General features: G+C 43.2%; 1 protein-coding gene across 1 annotated transcript in view; it reads left to right on the plus strand.

Moving 5' to 3' along the window:
• RNF34 (ring finger protein 34) overlaps nt 1-13,936 on the plus strand; it is a 20,573-nt gene extending 6,637 nt beyond the window's left edge. The window contains exons 2-6 of the mRNA XM_081802304.1: nt 5,898-6,116; nt 8,291-8,698; nt 10,185-10,286; nt 10,558-10,759; nt 13,004-13,936. Coding sequence (XP_081658430.1) covers nt 5,898-6,116; nt 8,291-8,698; nt 10,185-10,286; nt 10,558-10,759; nt 13,004-13,194 — 1,122 coding nt within the window. The 3' untranslated portion in view covers nt 13,195-13,936. The remainder of the gene's footprint in view (nt 1-5,897; nt 6,117-8,290; nt 8,699-10,184; nt 10,287-10,557; nt 10,760-13,003) is intronic.
• The last annotated feature ends 1,763 nt before the right edge of the window (nt 13,937-15,699 follow it).

Here is a 15,699-nt window from a genome sequence, read left to right on the forward strand (position 1 = left end):
GAGGGTCAGAGGGAGAAGCAGACTCCCTGCCGAGCAGGGAGCCCGATGCGGGACTCGATCCTGGGACTCCAGGATCATGACCTGAGCCGAAGGCAGTCGCTTAACCAACTGAGCCACCCAGGCGCCCTAACATGTTCCCTTTCCACACCCCCTTCAAGAGCCCACATTCAGTAAACTGTTGGGACAGTGCTCTCTGAAATAGTTCCATAATTGCTTTTATAGATTCTGTTACTTGAAAATTGGGACTGTCATGTCAAGTAGTAACAATTTGGACAGAGTTGAGAGGGGAAAGATTGGTATAGGACGCTTCAAGCATTATTAATTGAATGTCAGGGTGATGGTTGTGAGGTAGGGATGCCTGTGCCCTGAGGGTGGGGCGCCTGGCTGGCTCAGTTGTTAAGTGTCTGCCTTGGGCTCAGGTCATGGTCCCAGGGTCCTGGGATCGAGTCCCGCATCGGGCTCCCTGCTCCGCGGGAAGCCTGCTTCTCCCTCTCCCGCTCCCCCTGCTTGTGTTCCCTCTCTCGCTGTGTCTCTCTCTGTCAAATAAATAAATAAAATCTTAAAAAAAAAAAAAAATTAGGAAAAAAAAAAAAAGTAGGAAGTTGGGACTTTACGGGAAAGTGCTGGAGGATGAAACCTCCTAAAGGGGAGGCAAGGAGATGGAGCCCAACCAGGGCTGGGGAGATTCATCTTCTGAGTGGATTCTTCAACTTGGAGGTGAAGGACAAAAATAGTTTGAACAATGGTGGTTTTTGTCCCAAAAATCACTGCCTTTCTCCTAGTACTGGAGATTTCACACAAAACATGTAGAGGAATAAGTTGGGAAATAAAAAGTTAGGGCCAGAAAGCAAAGAGTAAATAAAATGAGGGAATAAATTAAAAATGAAGGAAGGCACCAATTTCAGCAAAAATTCTGGGCCAATATATAGAAAGGAACTAATTTAAGAATCAGATGAGATTGTTAAAAACTCAGCCAAGCCTTCCTGAAGGGATTAGGGGAGACCGTAGAGGGAGAAGAAACCCTAGAAACATGACCCACTCCTATGGGGAAAAATTGTCCACAGGTTGTGAGGAGTGTTTGATTAGCCAAGATGTCTTGGTCTTGGAGAGAGGTACAGGCTTCAGAAGTAACCATAGCCCCTTCTTATCAGCACTCCGCTGAGTGGTTTTCCAGCTAAAACCTTGTAGGCAGGAAGAAGAGAGCACCTAAACCAAGCCGCTGTTAACCCGTTAGCCTCCACTGTAATTCAAATCACGTGGGGACCTTTATTTATTTATTTATTTATTTCAAGATTTTCCCTGCTTCTCCCTCTCCCGCTGAGAGGGAGAAGCAGGCTTCCCGCTGAGCAGGGAGCCCATGATTCCAGGACTCTGGAATCATGATCTGAGCCCAAGGGAGACACTTAACAACTGAGCCACCCAGGAGCCCCACGTGGGGAACTTTAAAAAAAATTCCAGGGGCACCTGGCTGTCTCAGTTGCTGGAGCATGTGACTCTTGGTCCCTGGGTCATGAGTTCAAGCCCCACGTTGGGGGTGGAGATTACTTAAAAAAAAAAAAAAAAAATTCTGATGCCTCAGGTTATACCCCAGACCAGTTAAGTCAGAATTTCTGGGGTGGGACCCAGGCCTCAGGATTTTTTAAGGCCCCCTTGTTGAGTCCAGCCACGACTTTCTGGGCCACTTAACATGCCTGTGCAATTTCCTATCAAGAGACCTTGGCAGTAGCCTTTGTGATACAAGACTGAAAACACCTGCTCCCAAGAAGTCATAGATGTCGAAGCACTAAAGAAATCACCTTCCTTTCAGCACTGGTGTGCCAGAAAACATGGGACTTAAGGGGGAAATGGAAATTAATTTTTAAAAAATATGCTGGATGCAAAAGAAAGGTACTTCAAATAAAACTAGTGACTGGGGCTTCCACTATTTCAAATTTCTGAACTTTGAAGAAGGCTGGAGTGTTGCAAATGCTATCATTAGAGGGTAACAGTATATGTAGGTAGGTTTACTCTCGAGTGTGATCAGAGTATTCTCTTATTGGGAGGTTTTGTCTTAAGTTTACAGACCTAATGAAGCTGAGACCTAGATCTTTTCTGTGTTTCCTCTTTCCCTTTGCTACGGTCTTTGGCTGAGTTATGCCAAATATTAGGTTGCAGCAACATATTTTTGCCTGGGACAACACTTCGGTGGTTGGCTTGAGCTTTGTTTTTATTTTGTAATGAGATGGCCAAAAGAAGATAGGAGTGTTCTTTTCATTGTTTTCCCTTCTGGGGAATGAAGAGGAAATTCCCTCCCCTTTATAGAAACGAGGAATGGGATGAAATTGTTACTCTCCTATATTGATGCCTGCATAGAGATTCTACCTGTTTTCCCAAAGTAAATTCTTTTCCCTTCACTAGAGCTGTGAATATTTTCAGCTTAGAATTTTAATGATTATACTCATTAATAGAGTTTGAAATGTATATTCTTCCTTAACTCTCATTGTAAAACTGCTTTCTGGGAGAACGAACTGTGACAGTGGTGCTTGTAAGAGGGAGTATCATTTGAGAATTCATGCCTGCTAGGTCAGAATCCTTTTTACCTTTAATACTTTCTCAACTAGTTACAAGTGGATCTTTCTAGGCAGCACGCAAAATTTGATGTTACGGTGCGTGGAAAGAGGTAATATAAAGAAACCTGTTACACAGTTCTTTTCTTACCAGTAATGGTGGTGGAGCTAGATGCTGTAGAAAAAGGGAGCTGTGTTCACAAGGAACTTTCAGTTGAGTTGGGGAGGCAGCGTCACTGGGAATCAGAAAGGGGATAAAAGCCGACAGGGCTGTTTAACTGTTTAGTACCCAGGCCAGCAGGAAGCTGAAGCTCACCAAAAACTACTACTTTAAACTCTTGGAATGAAGAAGAGTTTATCCCAGTGGTACTTTCTGCAATTGAGGTATTTCGCCCCTGAAAATGATATGTACAAGTTGAATTTTTTTCCCCCAACCGCAAACTTGAAAAACATTTATTTTTAATTCCAGTACAAGTAACACAGTGTTATATTAGTTTCAGGTGTAATGCAAATTGAATTTTTATTTTATTTTATTCTTTAAAGATTTTATTTGAGAGAGTGAATGAGAGAGTGTAAGCGCGATGGGGGGAAGGGGCAGAGGGAGAGGGAGAAGCAGGCTCCCGGCTGAGCAGGGAGTCTGATGGGGTCAGGGCTCCATCCCAGGACTCCAGGATCATGACCTGAGCCAAAGGCAGATGCTTAACCTACTGAGCCACCCAGGCACCCCACAAATTGAATTTTTAAAAACATTTTCAGTTTTAAGAGCTCACTTTTTTTTTTTTTTAAGTAATCTCTACGCCCAACACGGGTATCAAACTTATGACTCTGAGATCCAGAGTCACATGCTCCACTGAGTGAGCCAGGCCGTCCAAGAGCTCATTGTTTAAAGCACTGAGGATGAATCTTTCGCTAAAAGAATACTTTTTTAAAAATTAATTTTAAAAATTTTTATTGAAGTATAGTTGACATACGATGTTACCTTAGCTTCAGGTGTATAAGATAATGACTGACACCTCTATAAGTTATGCTGTGCTCACCACAAAAAAGAACACGCACTTTAAATGAACTTAATCTGGATTTTCATGCTTTTATGTTTAAACATATCATGGCTCTAGAGTCTGAGGTATATATTTATTTAAAGGTATGAACTATTAATTATAGTTCAACCTGACTTTTAAAGGCATCACTATTTCTCTAGAATTATAGGGTATGAAGCTATATAATACTCAAGTCAGTGACCCTGAAACTTGAGACTGTTTGAACACTGTATTGTGGTTTCTTATTGCTTTACCTTCTCCTTTCCCTATATTTAATATAGCATATTACGTGTGGGAAATAGCAAGAATAGCATGATTCTTCTATAGCATTCTAAATAGCCTTTTAAGGTTGTTTTAAAAATTTTTTTAAAGAGTTTGTTGGACAAATAGTAAATATTTGATAGAGTTAGATAATAAAATATGGAACTGTGTTGCCATTTTAACTAATCACATCTCACCTACCTGGACTCCCATTATCTATCACATTATCTAGAGTCTAGAATGTGCTTAAGAATTAGGACAAGGGGTAAAAGCTCATTGGTTCCAAACACTATAGCTTTTATACTTTTGCATGGGAAAGTACCTTGAGTGCTCATTGAAAATATATTTTCATATATACTCTGACCAGCTTGGTTATCAGGTTTCTGAGTCTGCAGTAAAAAAGGAGACAGGTTGCTGGAGGTGAGTATAATGTGAGCAGTGGTGCCTCACAGGGAAGAGACAGGAGAAAAAAAACTAAAGGCAATACATTAATTTCAGGCCATTTAGTGGAGTGACAAATAGCCCTTCTGCCCTGGAAGGTCATTATGGTTATCCAGTCATCAGAAATTGTGTTTAGTGTTCTCATTTTGAACAGATAGGATCACTGCTTTTTAAAAATATATTTTTAATGTCAAAGTAGTATATTTATAAAGAGCTTGGAAAGTAGAAAGAAAATAGATTTATACAAGTTACATTAAAACCCTAGAGCTTCAGTTGGCATTTTGATGTTTTCCCAATCATTTTTTCAAAATAAAATATATATATGCCGTAGTTTATTATGCACGGCTACACATGAGAGAACAGAAGTTTAATGAAATTAAGTAATTTGAGTTTATATTTGGTTTGCTAAATGATAGCTGGGAAAAATCTTCCTTAACCTGTAGAACTGCGCTGTCTAGTACAGTCACCAGGTGAAGGTGCCGGAGAGAATAGAGGGTGCTCAGTCAAGTTTGAATTTCAGATAAACAACCAACAGCTATTTTGGTGTAAGCATATGTCACATGTTGTACAATGTGTACGTCCATCCAGTCATTTTTCTTTGCGTGCACACACATGTATCTCTGTTTCAGTGTATGTGGGTTTTTTTCTTTTTTTACAAAAATTGGGTTCATATTGTATCTTTTCCTTTTGTTTAATGATGTCGCAAGTTTCCCCATCGCCAAATATTCTTTGAAAATACCAGAAAATTATCTCTTTCCAAAGAGCTTAAACTTTTGATGCTTCCAAGAATAATCTCTCAAAACCACAGTGAGATATCCTCTCACACTTACTAGAATGGCTATTATAAAAAAGACAAGAAATAATGTGTTGGTGAGGATGTGGCAGAAAGGGAACCCTTGTACACTGTTGGTGGGAACGTAAGTATAGCCACTGTGGAAAACAGTATGGAGGGTCCTTGAAAAATTAAAAATGGAACTACCATAATCCAGCTACTCCACTTCGGGTATTTATTTGAAGAATATGAAAACACTAATTCAAAAAGATCTGTGCATCCCCTATGTTCACTGCAGCATTATTCACAATAATCAAGATATGAAAACCTAAGTGTCCCTTGGTGGGTGAATGGATAAAGAAGAGGTGGTAGGTACATACAATGGAATACTACCCAGCCATCAAAAAGAAGGAAATCTTGCCATTTGTAACAACACAGATGGACCTTGAGGGAATTATGCTAAGTGCAGTAAGTTCGGCAAAGAGAGACAAATACTATATGATTTTACTTATATGTGGAATTTAAAAAAACAAATGAACAAACTCATAGAACAGATTCCTGGTTACTGGAGGGGAAAGGGATAAGAGGAGGGGTGAAATGGGTGAAGGGGCTCAATTGTATGGTGATGGATGGGAACTAGATTTGTGATCACTTTGTAGCGTATACAAAATCGAATTGTAATGTACACCTAAAATTCATATATATCAGTTTTATTCCTCAGAAGAATAATCTCAGAATTATTTAGGGCAAATGTACCTCTCCAGAATGGCATTCCCTGAAGTTTGCAGAGAGCCCAGGTTCCACTCAGCTTTAAACTGTGGTCTTTGTTTTCCTTTCTAGGCGGGTGCCACGTCTATGTGGGCTTCATGCTGTGGGCTGCTGAATGAAGTCATGGGAACTGGAGCTGTCCGGGGCCAGCAGTCAGGATTTGCAGGAGGTACCGGTCCATTCAGATTTGCACCAAACTCTGATTTTTCCACTTACCCACCAGCACCTACGGAAGGGCCTAACATAGTTTGCAAAGCCTGTGGACTTTCATTTTCAGTCTTTAGAAAGAAGGTGAGTTGGATGAAATGTTCTATACAAAAGATACATTTCTTGATTATATGTTGAATGCTAATGAATCATTTCTTTTTATTAAAATTACCAAAAATCCTGGGGCGCCTGGGTGGCTCAGTTGGTTAAGCCTCTGCCTTCGGCTCAGGTCATGATCCCAGGGGTCCTGGGATCGAGCCCCGCATCCGGCTCCCTGTTCAGTGGGGAGTCTGCTTCTCCCTCTCCCTCTACTGCTCTGCCTACTTGCACTCTCTCTGCCAAATAAATAAATAAAACTTAAAAAAGAAAAGAAAAGAAAATTACCAAAAATCCTTATTAACCATTTCCTATTCAGAAAAGTACTCAGTTGGGGGTGCATGGGTGGCTCAGTTGGTTAGGTGTCTGCCTTCAGCTTGGGTCGTGATCTCTGGGGTCCTAAGATTGAGCCCCACATTGGGCTTCCTGCTCAGTGGGGAGTCTGCTTCTCTCTCTTCCTCTGCCCTTCCCCCCCCCCACTCATGTTCTTTTTCTCTCTCAAATAAATAAATAAAACCTTTTTTAGGGCGCCTGGGTGGCTCAGTTGGTTAAGCGACTGCCTTCGGCTCAGGTCATGATCCTGGAGTCCCGGGATCGAGTCCCGCATCGGGCTCCCTGCCTGGCGGGGAGTCTGCTTCTCCGTCTGACCCTCCTCCCTCTCATGCTCTCTGTCTCTCATTCTCTCTGTCTCAAATAAATAAATAAAATCTTTAAAAAAAAAAAAACCTTTTTAAAAAAGTACTCCATTGAAGGGACTATATTACTGCTCAAGTTTCCTGACAAGGTGTTGTTCTCATGTTGCTCAGGCATCTTGCCTTTGAGCTCTTTCTACTTCGATTCTTCCTGATTATGCTTATGTTCTGGAGCAAGAGATTTAATTAGTTTGCAGTTTTGTTCAGAGATGATTTACTATAACTGACTTCATTTCAAAAAATGTATCTCTACCCACATTCTTTTTTTTTTTTTTTTTTTAAGATTTTACTTATTTATTTGACAGAGCACAAGCAGGGGGAGTGGCAGGCAGAGGGAGAAGCAGGCTCCCTGCTGAGTGAGGAGCCGGATGTGGGACTAGATCCCAGGACTCTGGGATCATGACCCGAGCCGAAGGCAGACGCTTAACCAACTGAGCCACCCAGGTGCCCCCTACCCACATTCTTTTTTTTTTTTTTTTTAAGATTTTATTTATTTATTTGAGAGAGAGAGAATGAGAGAGAGAGCGCACACGAGAGGGGGGAGGGTCAGAGGGAGAAACAGACCCCCCCGCTGAGCAGGGAGCCTGACGTGGGACTCGATCCCGGGACTCCAGGATCATGACCTGAGCCGAAGGCAGTCGCTTAACCAACTGAGCCACCCAGGCGCCCCGCCCCCTACCCACATTCTTAACGCGTGAAGAAATTATAAGATAACCAATGTGTAGAGATTCAGCATAAAACACTTGGGCTAAGACAGTTACTTTCTCTAAGACAGAAAGTCATTTTTTCTGAGAACCATTCATATTGTGAGGCCATGTCAGTCTTTGATCATCAGTGCAGTCCTCCAAAATGTGTCAGGAACAAGGTGTTAGCTTTTGAACAATGCAGCAAGCAGAAAGGACGCATCTTAGTGTCTCATTTAAGCTTTGCTAGTGCAATGACTTTCCGTGTGATTAAGGCTCGGTAGGATACAGATTACTATAATAGTGAGATCCTCTATTTGCTTTGAATGACCTTGAGAGATAATTTGCTTTCTCTTTCCCTCTCTGTGTTCTCCCTCTCCCCCGCCCCCCGCCAGCTTCAGCTTCTCTTGAAGTGGGGAAATTGTTCACATAGGAAAAGAGTAGGAAGAGTTTGTGCTTTCTACTCCACGTGGTTCAAGTCATCTCTGTTCTGCTAATTACATGTTTGCACCAAGGGGTGGAAAGGTTTTAATTCGTTAGCACAAGAGTGTATGTTTTTCTTAAAGGGCTGTATTTGAACTTCGGTGACTCCAAACTGCCTCAGCAGTGAGAGTTTTGATTTTCATGGCTTTTGGAACCCGAAGGTGGCTGTGAGAGTAGCCAGCTGCCATGGAAGACTTCATAAGAACTAAAATTGAATTTTAATAGAAGGCAAAAAGAATAGGAGTGCTTTCACAGTGGCCTATATCTGGCTATCATTAGCTGCTTCTTTTCTTTGTTTCTTTAGCATGTATGTTGTGACTGCAAGAAGGATTTTTGCTCCGTTTGTTCAGTCTTACAAGAAAATCTCCGCAGATGTTCCACGTGTCACCTACTACAAGAGACGGCCTTTCAGCGCCCTCAGTTAATGCGACTAAAAGTCAAGGATCTCCGGCAATATCTCATTCTTCGAAATATCCCAACTGATACCTGTCGAGAGAAAGAAGACTTGGTAGATTTGGTACTCTGCCACCATGGGCTGGGCTCTGAGGATGACCTGGACACGAGCAGCCTCAATTCCTCGCGGTCCCAGACTTCTGGCTTTTTTACAAATTCATTTTTTTCAAACTATACAGCCCCTTCTGCTACCATGTCTTCATTTCAGGGAGACCTTATGGCTGGAGACCGGACCTTCGGATCTGGGGCGCTGGCACAGGTACGAGGTACAACTACACCAAAGGCCTGGCTCCGCTAGTTGGCCGTATAGGGTGGCGCCTTTAGGGCTTCACGACTCCCGTGGGGGCAGAGGTTCCACACGCTGCTGAACTCTGTACGTGCGGGCTCTCCCGCTGTGAGTCTCTGAGCCTAGGTGCCGGGTAGCCCGAAAGTCAACTGTCTGAAGCTCATCAGTCTCTTGACTCTAGTTACTTCAGTTTCCTTATAAGTTAAATGCTAACTATTGAAGTAATGACTGTGAAAAGTAGTGTATAAATGTTTGCAGGATTATTTGTCAGTGACCGTGGACACAGCAGTGTAAGTTAACCTAATGCCCAGTTGCCTTGCTACAGTAAAATTGTTCTAATTCTAATTTAGATAATGGGAAAAAGCCATGTGAATTAATCAAATAATGTGATTATCTACTAATTTCAGAGAAATGCCAGGGCAGAATATTGTCCCAGTGAGGTCCTTGGGCATCCTGATTGAATCACATGCAAGGGCTTGTAATTAATAATTGAGTTTATATGTATGAATGATTCTGAAATGCTGAATGGATTGTTTTGAACAATTCTCTCCACATTTAATTCTCTTCCCTGAAGAGAGCAGTTAAGAGCAGAGGGAAATCTGGTCTAGTTGCCTTCTAAATAGTCACAAATTAGAGAAGTCCAACCTAGGAGTTTTAATTATTTTCCCAAATGAGAGCTGGCAGAACAATGATGCAAACACAAGACACATCTGACTTGTGTGCCACTTTTGGGTATATGACCATTCTTGGAAGGTGTGGGTCTTTGGATGCTGCAACATGGTGCTTGTGAGCCAGTGGGGTGGAATATTTGAAATTGGGAACTGACCTGGACTACTGTAGCACTATGGTCAAAGTCTGAAGAGAAAGATATGGAAGAAGGTACGTAACCCAAGTCAAAGATCTTTCTGTTCTGATTGTTGAGGAATGTCTAAAAACTAGAACTAGCATCAGTCATCAGTGAAGAAGTCTAGAAAGCATTCTCTGGAATCAGAATGTCTAGGTATGATGTAGGACTGGCGTCTTCCAAATCGATCGGGCTGAACTTAGCGCTTTAGCTTCTATCCGTTATCTTTGAGGCTCCAGCTAGACCAGCCTCATGCGGGTCCTTTGATGACGTAGCAGTGCAGTTGCATACACTGACGGCTTTGGCATTTCGTGATGGCACCTTTCTCAGGGAGTTAGGTTTCTCTGGTTAGGTTGTACGATTTCACACACACATAGGAATTTGGCTTTTGAGATAACTTTATGGAAGGTAAGTTATTTATGAAATCATGTAGGGCCCAGCTCTTTGGGAGAGGCAGCAGCACTCCAGATCCAAGGTCATTGTGGAGTATGCCAGGTGCTGGGGTCATTCTTGGGAAGAATCTATGGAAGGGTTTTCTCCAGTGTCAAATATTGACAAACAGGGTTGATACTTAGGAAAATAGGATTCCTGACCTAATCAGATTGATATGTATAGGTACAAAGTGAAATAGCTTCAGCAAACACAGAAGAGGAGGATGAGGAAGATGATGACGAAGATGATGAGGATGATGACGATGAAGAAAACTTAGAGGAGCGGGTGAGTGCTCCTATAAAATTTGCTTTCCTTGACATGCCAACCTGGCAGGCAGGGAAAGTGCCTATGTGGACTTTTGCTAGATTAGCACGGGATGTTTCTTCTGGTTTGAATGTAGCGTCATGTAGACAACACTTCAAGAACTGATGAGAAGCCTGGGAAGAGTAGCCAGGGCCAGTGGTGACTGGAGGGTGAGGGGAGCGTGCAGTTGTCCTTGCTGTGGGAGGTCTGCCTTTGCAGGAGCAGAGCTAATGGAAGCCCTCTGTGATCGCAGACGCCTGGCCTCTCTAAGAAGCGAGTACGAGCTTCGCTGTCTGACCTGTCAAGCCTTGAAGATGTGGAAGGAATGAGCGTGCGACAGCTGAAGGAAATCCTGGCTCGGAATTTTGTCAACTATTCTGGCTGTTGTGAAAAATGGGAGCTGGTAGAGAAAGTAAACCGGTTATACAAAGAGAATGAAGAAAACCAAAAGTCATGTAGGTTTCCTTTTTCTTTCTTCCCCCTATACTGTCCTTCTTTAGGCTTTTAAAAATTGGGCTGTTTCTATCACAATGAAGTTAGATTTTGTGAGAAAATTATCCTTTTATTGAACAAATTAGATGTATGAATCTGTCGATCTATTAAGAAGTAGGTTTATTATGTGATGTTGGCTCTGAGACTGCCGTTGCCAGGTGAGTTAGGTCATCGTCTGTTCAGTCTGGTTTTCTTTGCCATAATTTGTTAGAACTCTAATGAAATTCTTTGTCTCTATAGAAATGCATGCTTTCTCACTAACCCTTCTGGCAGGCCAGTACTTTGGTTATCTCAGTTGTAGCTTTTAAATCCTCACTGGAAAAAAAATTCCCTAGAGCCAAGAAGTTAAGTAGTTCTTAGCATCAGGTATTAGGTTTCTGTGTAAGTTGGGAAAAGCTGAGGTTAAGAATTCCTGATCTATTTATTGATGAGGCATGGAGCAGAAATCCTTAGTAGCAGGGCCAAGCCATAGAGCATTTATAGGCAAGAAAAAAGATTTCAGTGGTGTTTAGACTGACAAATATTATGTTCCTATTTTTTTTTGTTTTGAGAGAGCGAGCGAGCAGGGGGAGGGGTAAAGGGAGAGGGAAAAGTAGACTCCCCACTGAGCAGGAAGCCCCATGCAGGTCGATCCCAGAACCCCAGGATCACGACCTGAGCCAAAGGCAGACACTCAACCGACTTAGCCACCCAGGTGCCCTATTATGTTCCTGTCTAAATGGTCCTCCCATCATTAACTTTTATCACCTTGGATTTTTTTTTTCTTTAAATCTGGTTATAATACAGCAATTACTGATAAACAGCTTTGTGTCCAGAATATGCAGGAAGTATTTTGACATACCTATTTCTAAGATGATGCCACAAGGGTAAACACAGGAATCAATCCTCAGAGCCTGCAGAGGTCCCAGGCTGTGGCTGGGAAATGGTATTCTGGCAGTGAGGGGAGAGGTCCGTTTGCTTAGTGTAACGTGTGTACAACTGTGCGTAGCACACACTGGTCGTGCATGGCCATCCCCCGCCTCCAGGGGTTTATGGTAGAGGAGGCCAAGACATGCACGTTTGCCAAAGTGCCTTTTTCAGTTAACTCACTGCTTACTCTATCCCTGGTCCAATCTCTAGGCCTGTGGAAAACTCATTTTGTTTTGAGCGCAGCTGGAATCTTCCCTAGTTTGACTGGCTTCAGTCACTTACGTTGAGATTCACCCCAGTGGCCTTACCTAATAGCCTTGACAGACCCTGGCTCCTCTGCTTTATGCTCAGAACTTAAAAGAGTTGGAAGGAAACTTCCATGCAGGAGAGGGGACCACAGCCTAGACTCTGGTTTACTCAGGAGCCCTCTAGTGTCTTCTCCGCTGGCTCATCCGTTGTTTTATCCCATGAATCCTTTCTCCCCAGTCCCTGGTTTACAAGAATCTCTTGACATGGCATTGTTATTTCTCTTAAATCCAGAGACTATTGGCCCTTTAGGGTTGAATTCCTGTTCTTTCTGACTGTTGTATTTCATGATATATTCCCATCAGTCCCCTCTACGACCTGTAAAAAGGGAAGCCTCGGTGTCTATAGCTCTAGGACCAAATCTCAGGCTGAGGTGAACTTTTTAAACTCATCCAGCACCTTTCTTACTCAGAGCTTGGATCTTCTCAGAACCTAAATCTGGGCCACAGAACCAGGATGGCCTGTTTACAGTTAGACAGACTCCAACTGGTTTTTGAGATACTTCTAAACTTTCCCCCAAGTACAGACTACTTGATGTACATATGACTCTTCATAACTTTCCTATCAGTGTGGAAATAAAGCTCTTCCTACCGAGATGAAGCTCTGGAGACTGACTTTTCCCGAGGCCACATAGTTGAGTTGGAAATTTCCAGTCATGTGCTCTGAGGCCCATGTATAGGACAGCCTTGGGTTTCTTCATTTTCACTTACAGAAGTAATCTATCCTTATCACATAAACTTTGAATTACAGCTATAAAATAGAAATAAGTAGCTAACATTTGTTGGGCCCTTCCTACCTGGCCCTAAGCTAAGCATTTCTCATTTCTTCTTCGCAAAACTCTATGAAGTATGGGCATTATTACTGCCATTTCTACTGGAGGGAACCGAAGTGCAGAGAAGCTGGATTGTTTCTCTTACAACACGGCTCACCCAGGGCTCGGCCCCCGTCAGGCAGCGCTGTGCCTGCAGCCCCCGCTCTCTGTTGCCTTTCAGATGGCGAGCGGCTGCAGCTGCAGGATGAGGAAGACGACCGCCTGTGCCGTATCTGCATGGACGCAGTCATCGACTGTGTCCTGCTCGAGTGCGGGCACATGGTCACCTGCACCAAGTGTGGCAAGCGCATGAGCGAGTGTCCCATCTGTCGGCAGTACGTGGTGCGCGCTGTGCACGTGTTCAAGTCCTGAAGCCAGGCTCCATCCCAGGCATTTCAATGTACAGAAGCGACTGGAGGCTGAGTGTTCAAAGGCTGAAACTAGTTTAAAAAATGATTTTCACTACTAACTGGGGACAGAAAGATTCCTGCTACGTGGTGGTGACGTTGGTCTGCACCATACGCCCGCCAGCCTGTGGCCAGGCCGATTCCCAGGTCGTGCGGGGCTCCATCCCATGTCCATGATCACTAATCGCTGACGAAGTCAGACTTACAGCATCAGCTCCTGCTCTCTTTGGAGAACGTTTATCCTGTTCTCTTATTTCTCCTTCGTCCTCTTTTTAACTTAAACTACTCAGATGTTTGAAACTTCTGTTCTCTTTGGATGAGATCACGTCCACAAGTGGCCGACAGGGTACACACTGAGCAGTGGCCCCTCTGAATGGTCACTTTATGAGTCATGTAGATTTTAAATGCTACTATTTGATGAATGTAAGTTTGCACATTGTTGCTATTTCTGCGTTTAAACATAATTGGGAACAGCCGACATTCTGTAGTCAACTTGCCAGGGCCTTAGACTCAACATGTCCATTTCTGTTCAGGTACAGCTTTTTAGAGCAAGGGCTGCATCTAGCTTCTTTCGTTAGAGAAGTGTGTGTGTGAAATTCTTTTTTTTAATGTGTAATCAGTTTACACTGTTTTGTATAGTCAAAGTGTATTTTCAGTGCTACCGCTAGCTAATTTGAACTTTAGGAATAAAATTAGATTTTAAGAAATGCTTTTGCTTACATTGTCCTAGTCAGTTCCTAATTCACTTGGGTACAGCACGAATGGGGGTCTGCGTCCGGTCTGGCACCCTTCTTCGCAAGAGACGGGAGCACCTTCAAAGACGTGCAGTCTTTGCTGCTGACGTACCAGTAAGCTTAACTACGGACTTGCTGTTTCCTGTGACCAGGTATTGTGCTGGGTGCTTTCTAGTTCTCTCCAGCATTCTGAAATCGGTTGCCTTGCTTTGCAGATGGGGAACTTCTGAGAAATTAAAGAACTTGTCTAAAATCTTAGAAAGTCGCTGGGACACTTGGCTGGCTCAAAGAGCATACGACTCTTGATCTCAGGTCATGAGTTCGAGTCCTGAGTTGGGAGTAGAGATTACTTAAAAAGTGGGTGAATTATTTGGTATGTGACTGTCTCTTAATAGCGCTGTTACCAAAAAAAGTGGTAATAAAATATTTGATACTTTAAAAAGGAAGTGGCTAATGTCAGGATGTGAACCTGGCTCTGATGCTAATGTTTTCTTAACTCTTCCACTACCACCCAGCAAATGAGAAACTGGACATGGGCTTATGGAGAACGGTTCCTAGGACATGAATGATCTGAAATCGCTTTACTTTCACATCTAACTCCAGCCAGGGTGGTGTTTGGTTGAAACCAACTGTGGACTCATGCCCACTGGTAGTGGGCAGGTATGTTTTTAAGAAATGCCTAACATCTCAGCTGAGGCCTATTGGGTTTTATTTTTTGACTCTGCAGTGAATAGCGCACATGCCTTTAAGTGCTCAGGATCCACAAGTCAGTCAACAAATCTGAAGATTATAGCAAGGGAGGCAGATAGTCTGCCCCTGGGTGTAGGGGGGAAAGTTTGCCTAGTTGTGAAAAAAAGCATGCCTTCCCATGTCTTCTGGTTTTGAGGGTCAAAGCGTGCAAACCCAGGCCTCGTGGATATTTCAAAGAACCTTCTCTCCTGTTTGCCTACAGAGCCCAGGGTGGGTGTTGGCCACAGTTCATGGTAAGCAGCCTGAGCAGATCATTACCTCACCACAGAAGCAATAAAACTCACCCCCTGCCGAAGCTTTAGGAGCACTTACCCAATCTATACCTCTCGTGAGAGTGGGAACTCCAGAAATTCAACCTTGCCCACAAATCGCTGATTTGGTGGAAAGTCGTCTTCAAAGCCTGGCCAGCAGGTGATAAACACACTAGAGTAGAAGCTGAGCAGCAGGTGCTGGATTATCTTAAATTAGAAAATTGAGATTCATTTGTACATGGCCTCAGCTTCAAACAGCTTGTTTGGTGTTTCCTCTTGGATTTATAGAAGTTGTCTCAGGTACTTGTTAGCAAGAGAACAAAAAACTCTTAATGGTGTCTTTTAAAATTTTATTTGTCAGAGAGCACACAAGCAGGGGGAGCGGCAGGGAGACAGAGAAGCGGACTCCCCACTGAGCAGGGAGCCCGATGCAGGACTCGATCTTGGGACCCCGGGATCACGTACTGAGCGGAAGGCAGACACCCAACCGACTGAGCCACCCAGGCGCCCCTTAATGGTGGATTTTTTTAAGGTAGTGTTTTGAATTAATCTTGGTTTAGTGAGTAGCCAACAGAAATTTTTAGCCTAACAGGCTTGACAACTCACAATACTGACTTGTTTGGCAGAGGGCAACCATGTCTCCCTGCAATGTACGTTTTCTAGCTGGCATGCTGTCTCTTTAATTTTTTGAACAGGTAATATATGGATAAAAGTCTGAAGGTCTACAGTGGAATA

The sequence above is a fragment of the Leptonychotes weddellii genome, chromosome 13 (genome assembly GCF_054177405.1).
Source record: "Leptonychotes weddellii isolate Sample4059 chromosome 13, ASM5417740v2, whole genome shotgun sequence".
Taxonomy (NCBI): Eukaryota; Metazoa; Chordata; class Mammalia; order Carnivora; family Phocidae; genus Leptonychotes; species Leptonychotes weddellii.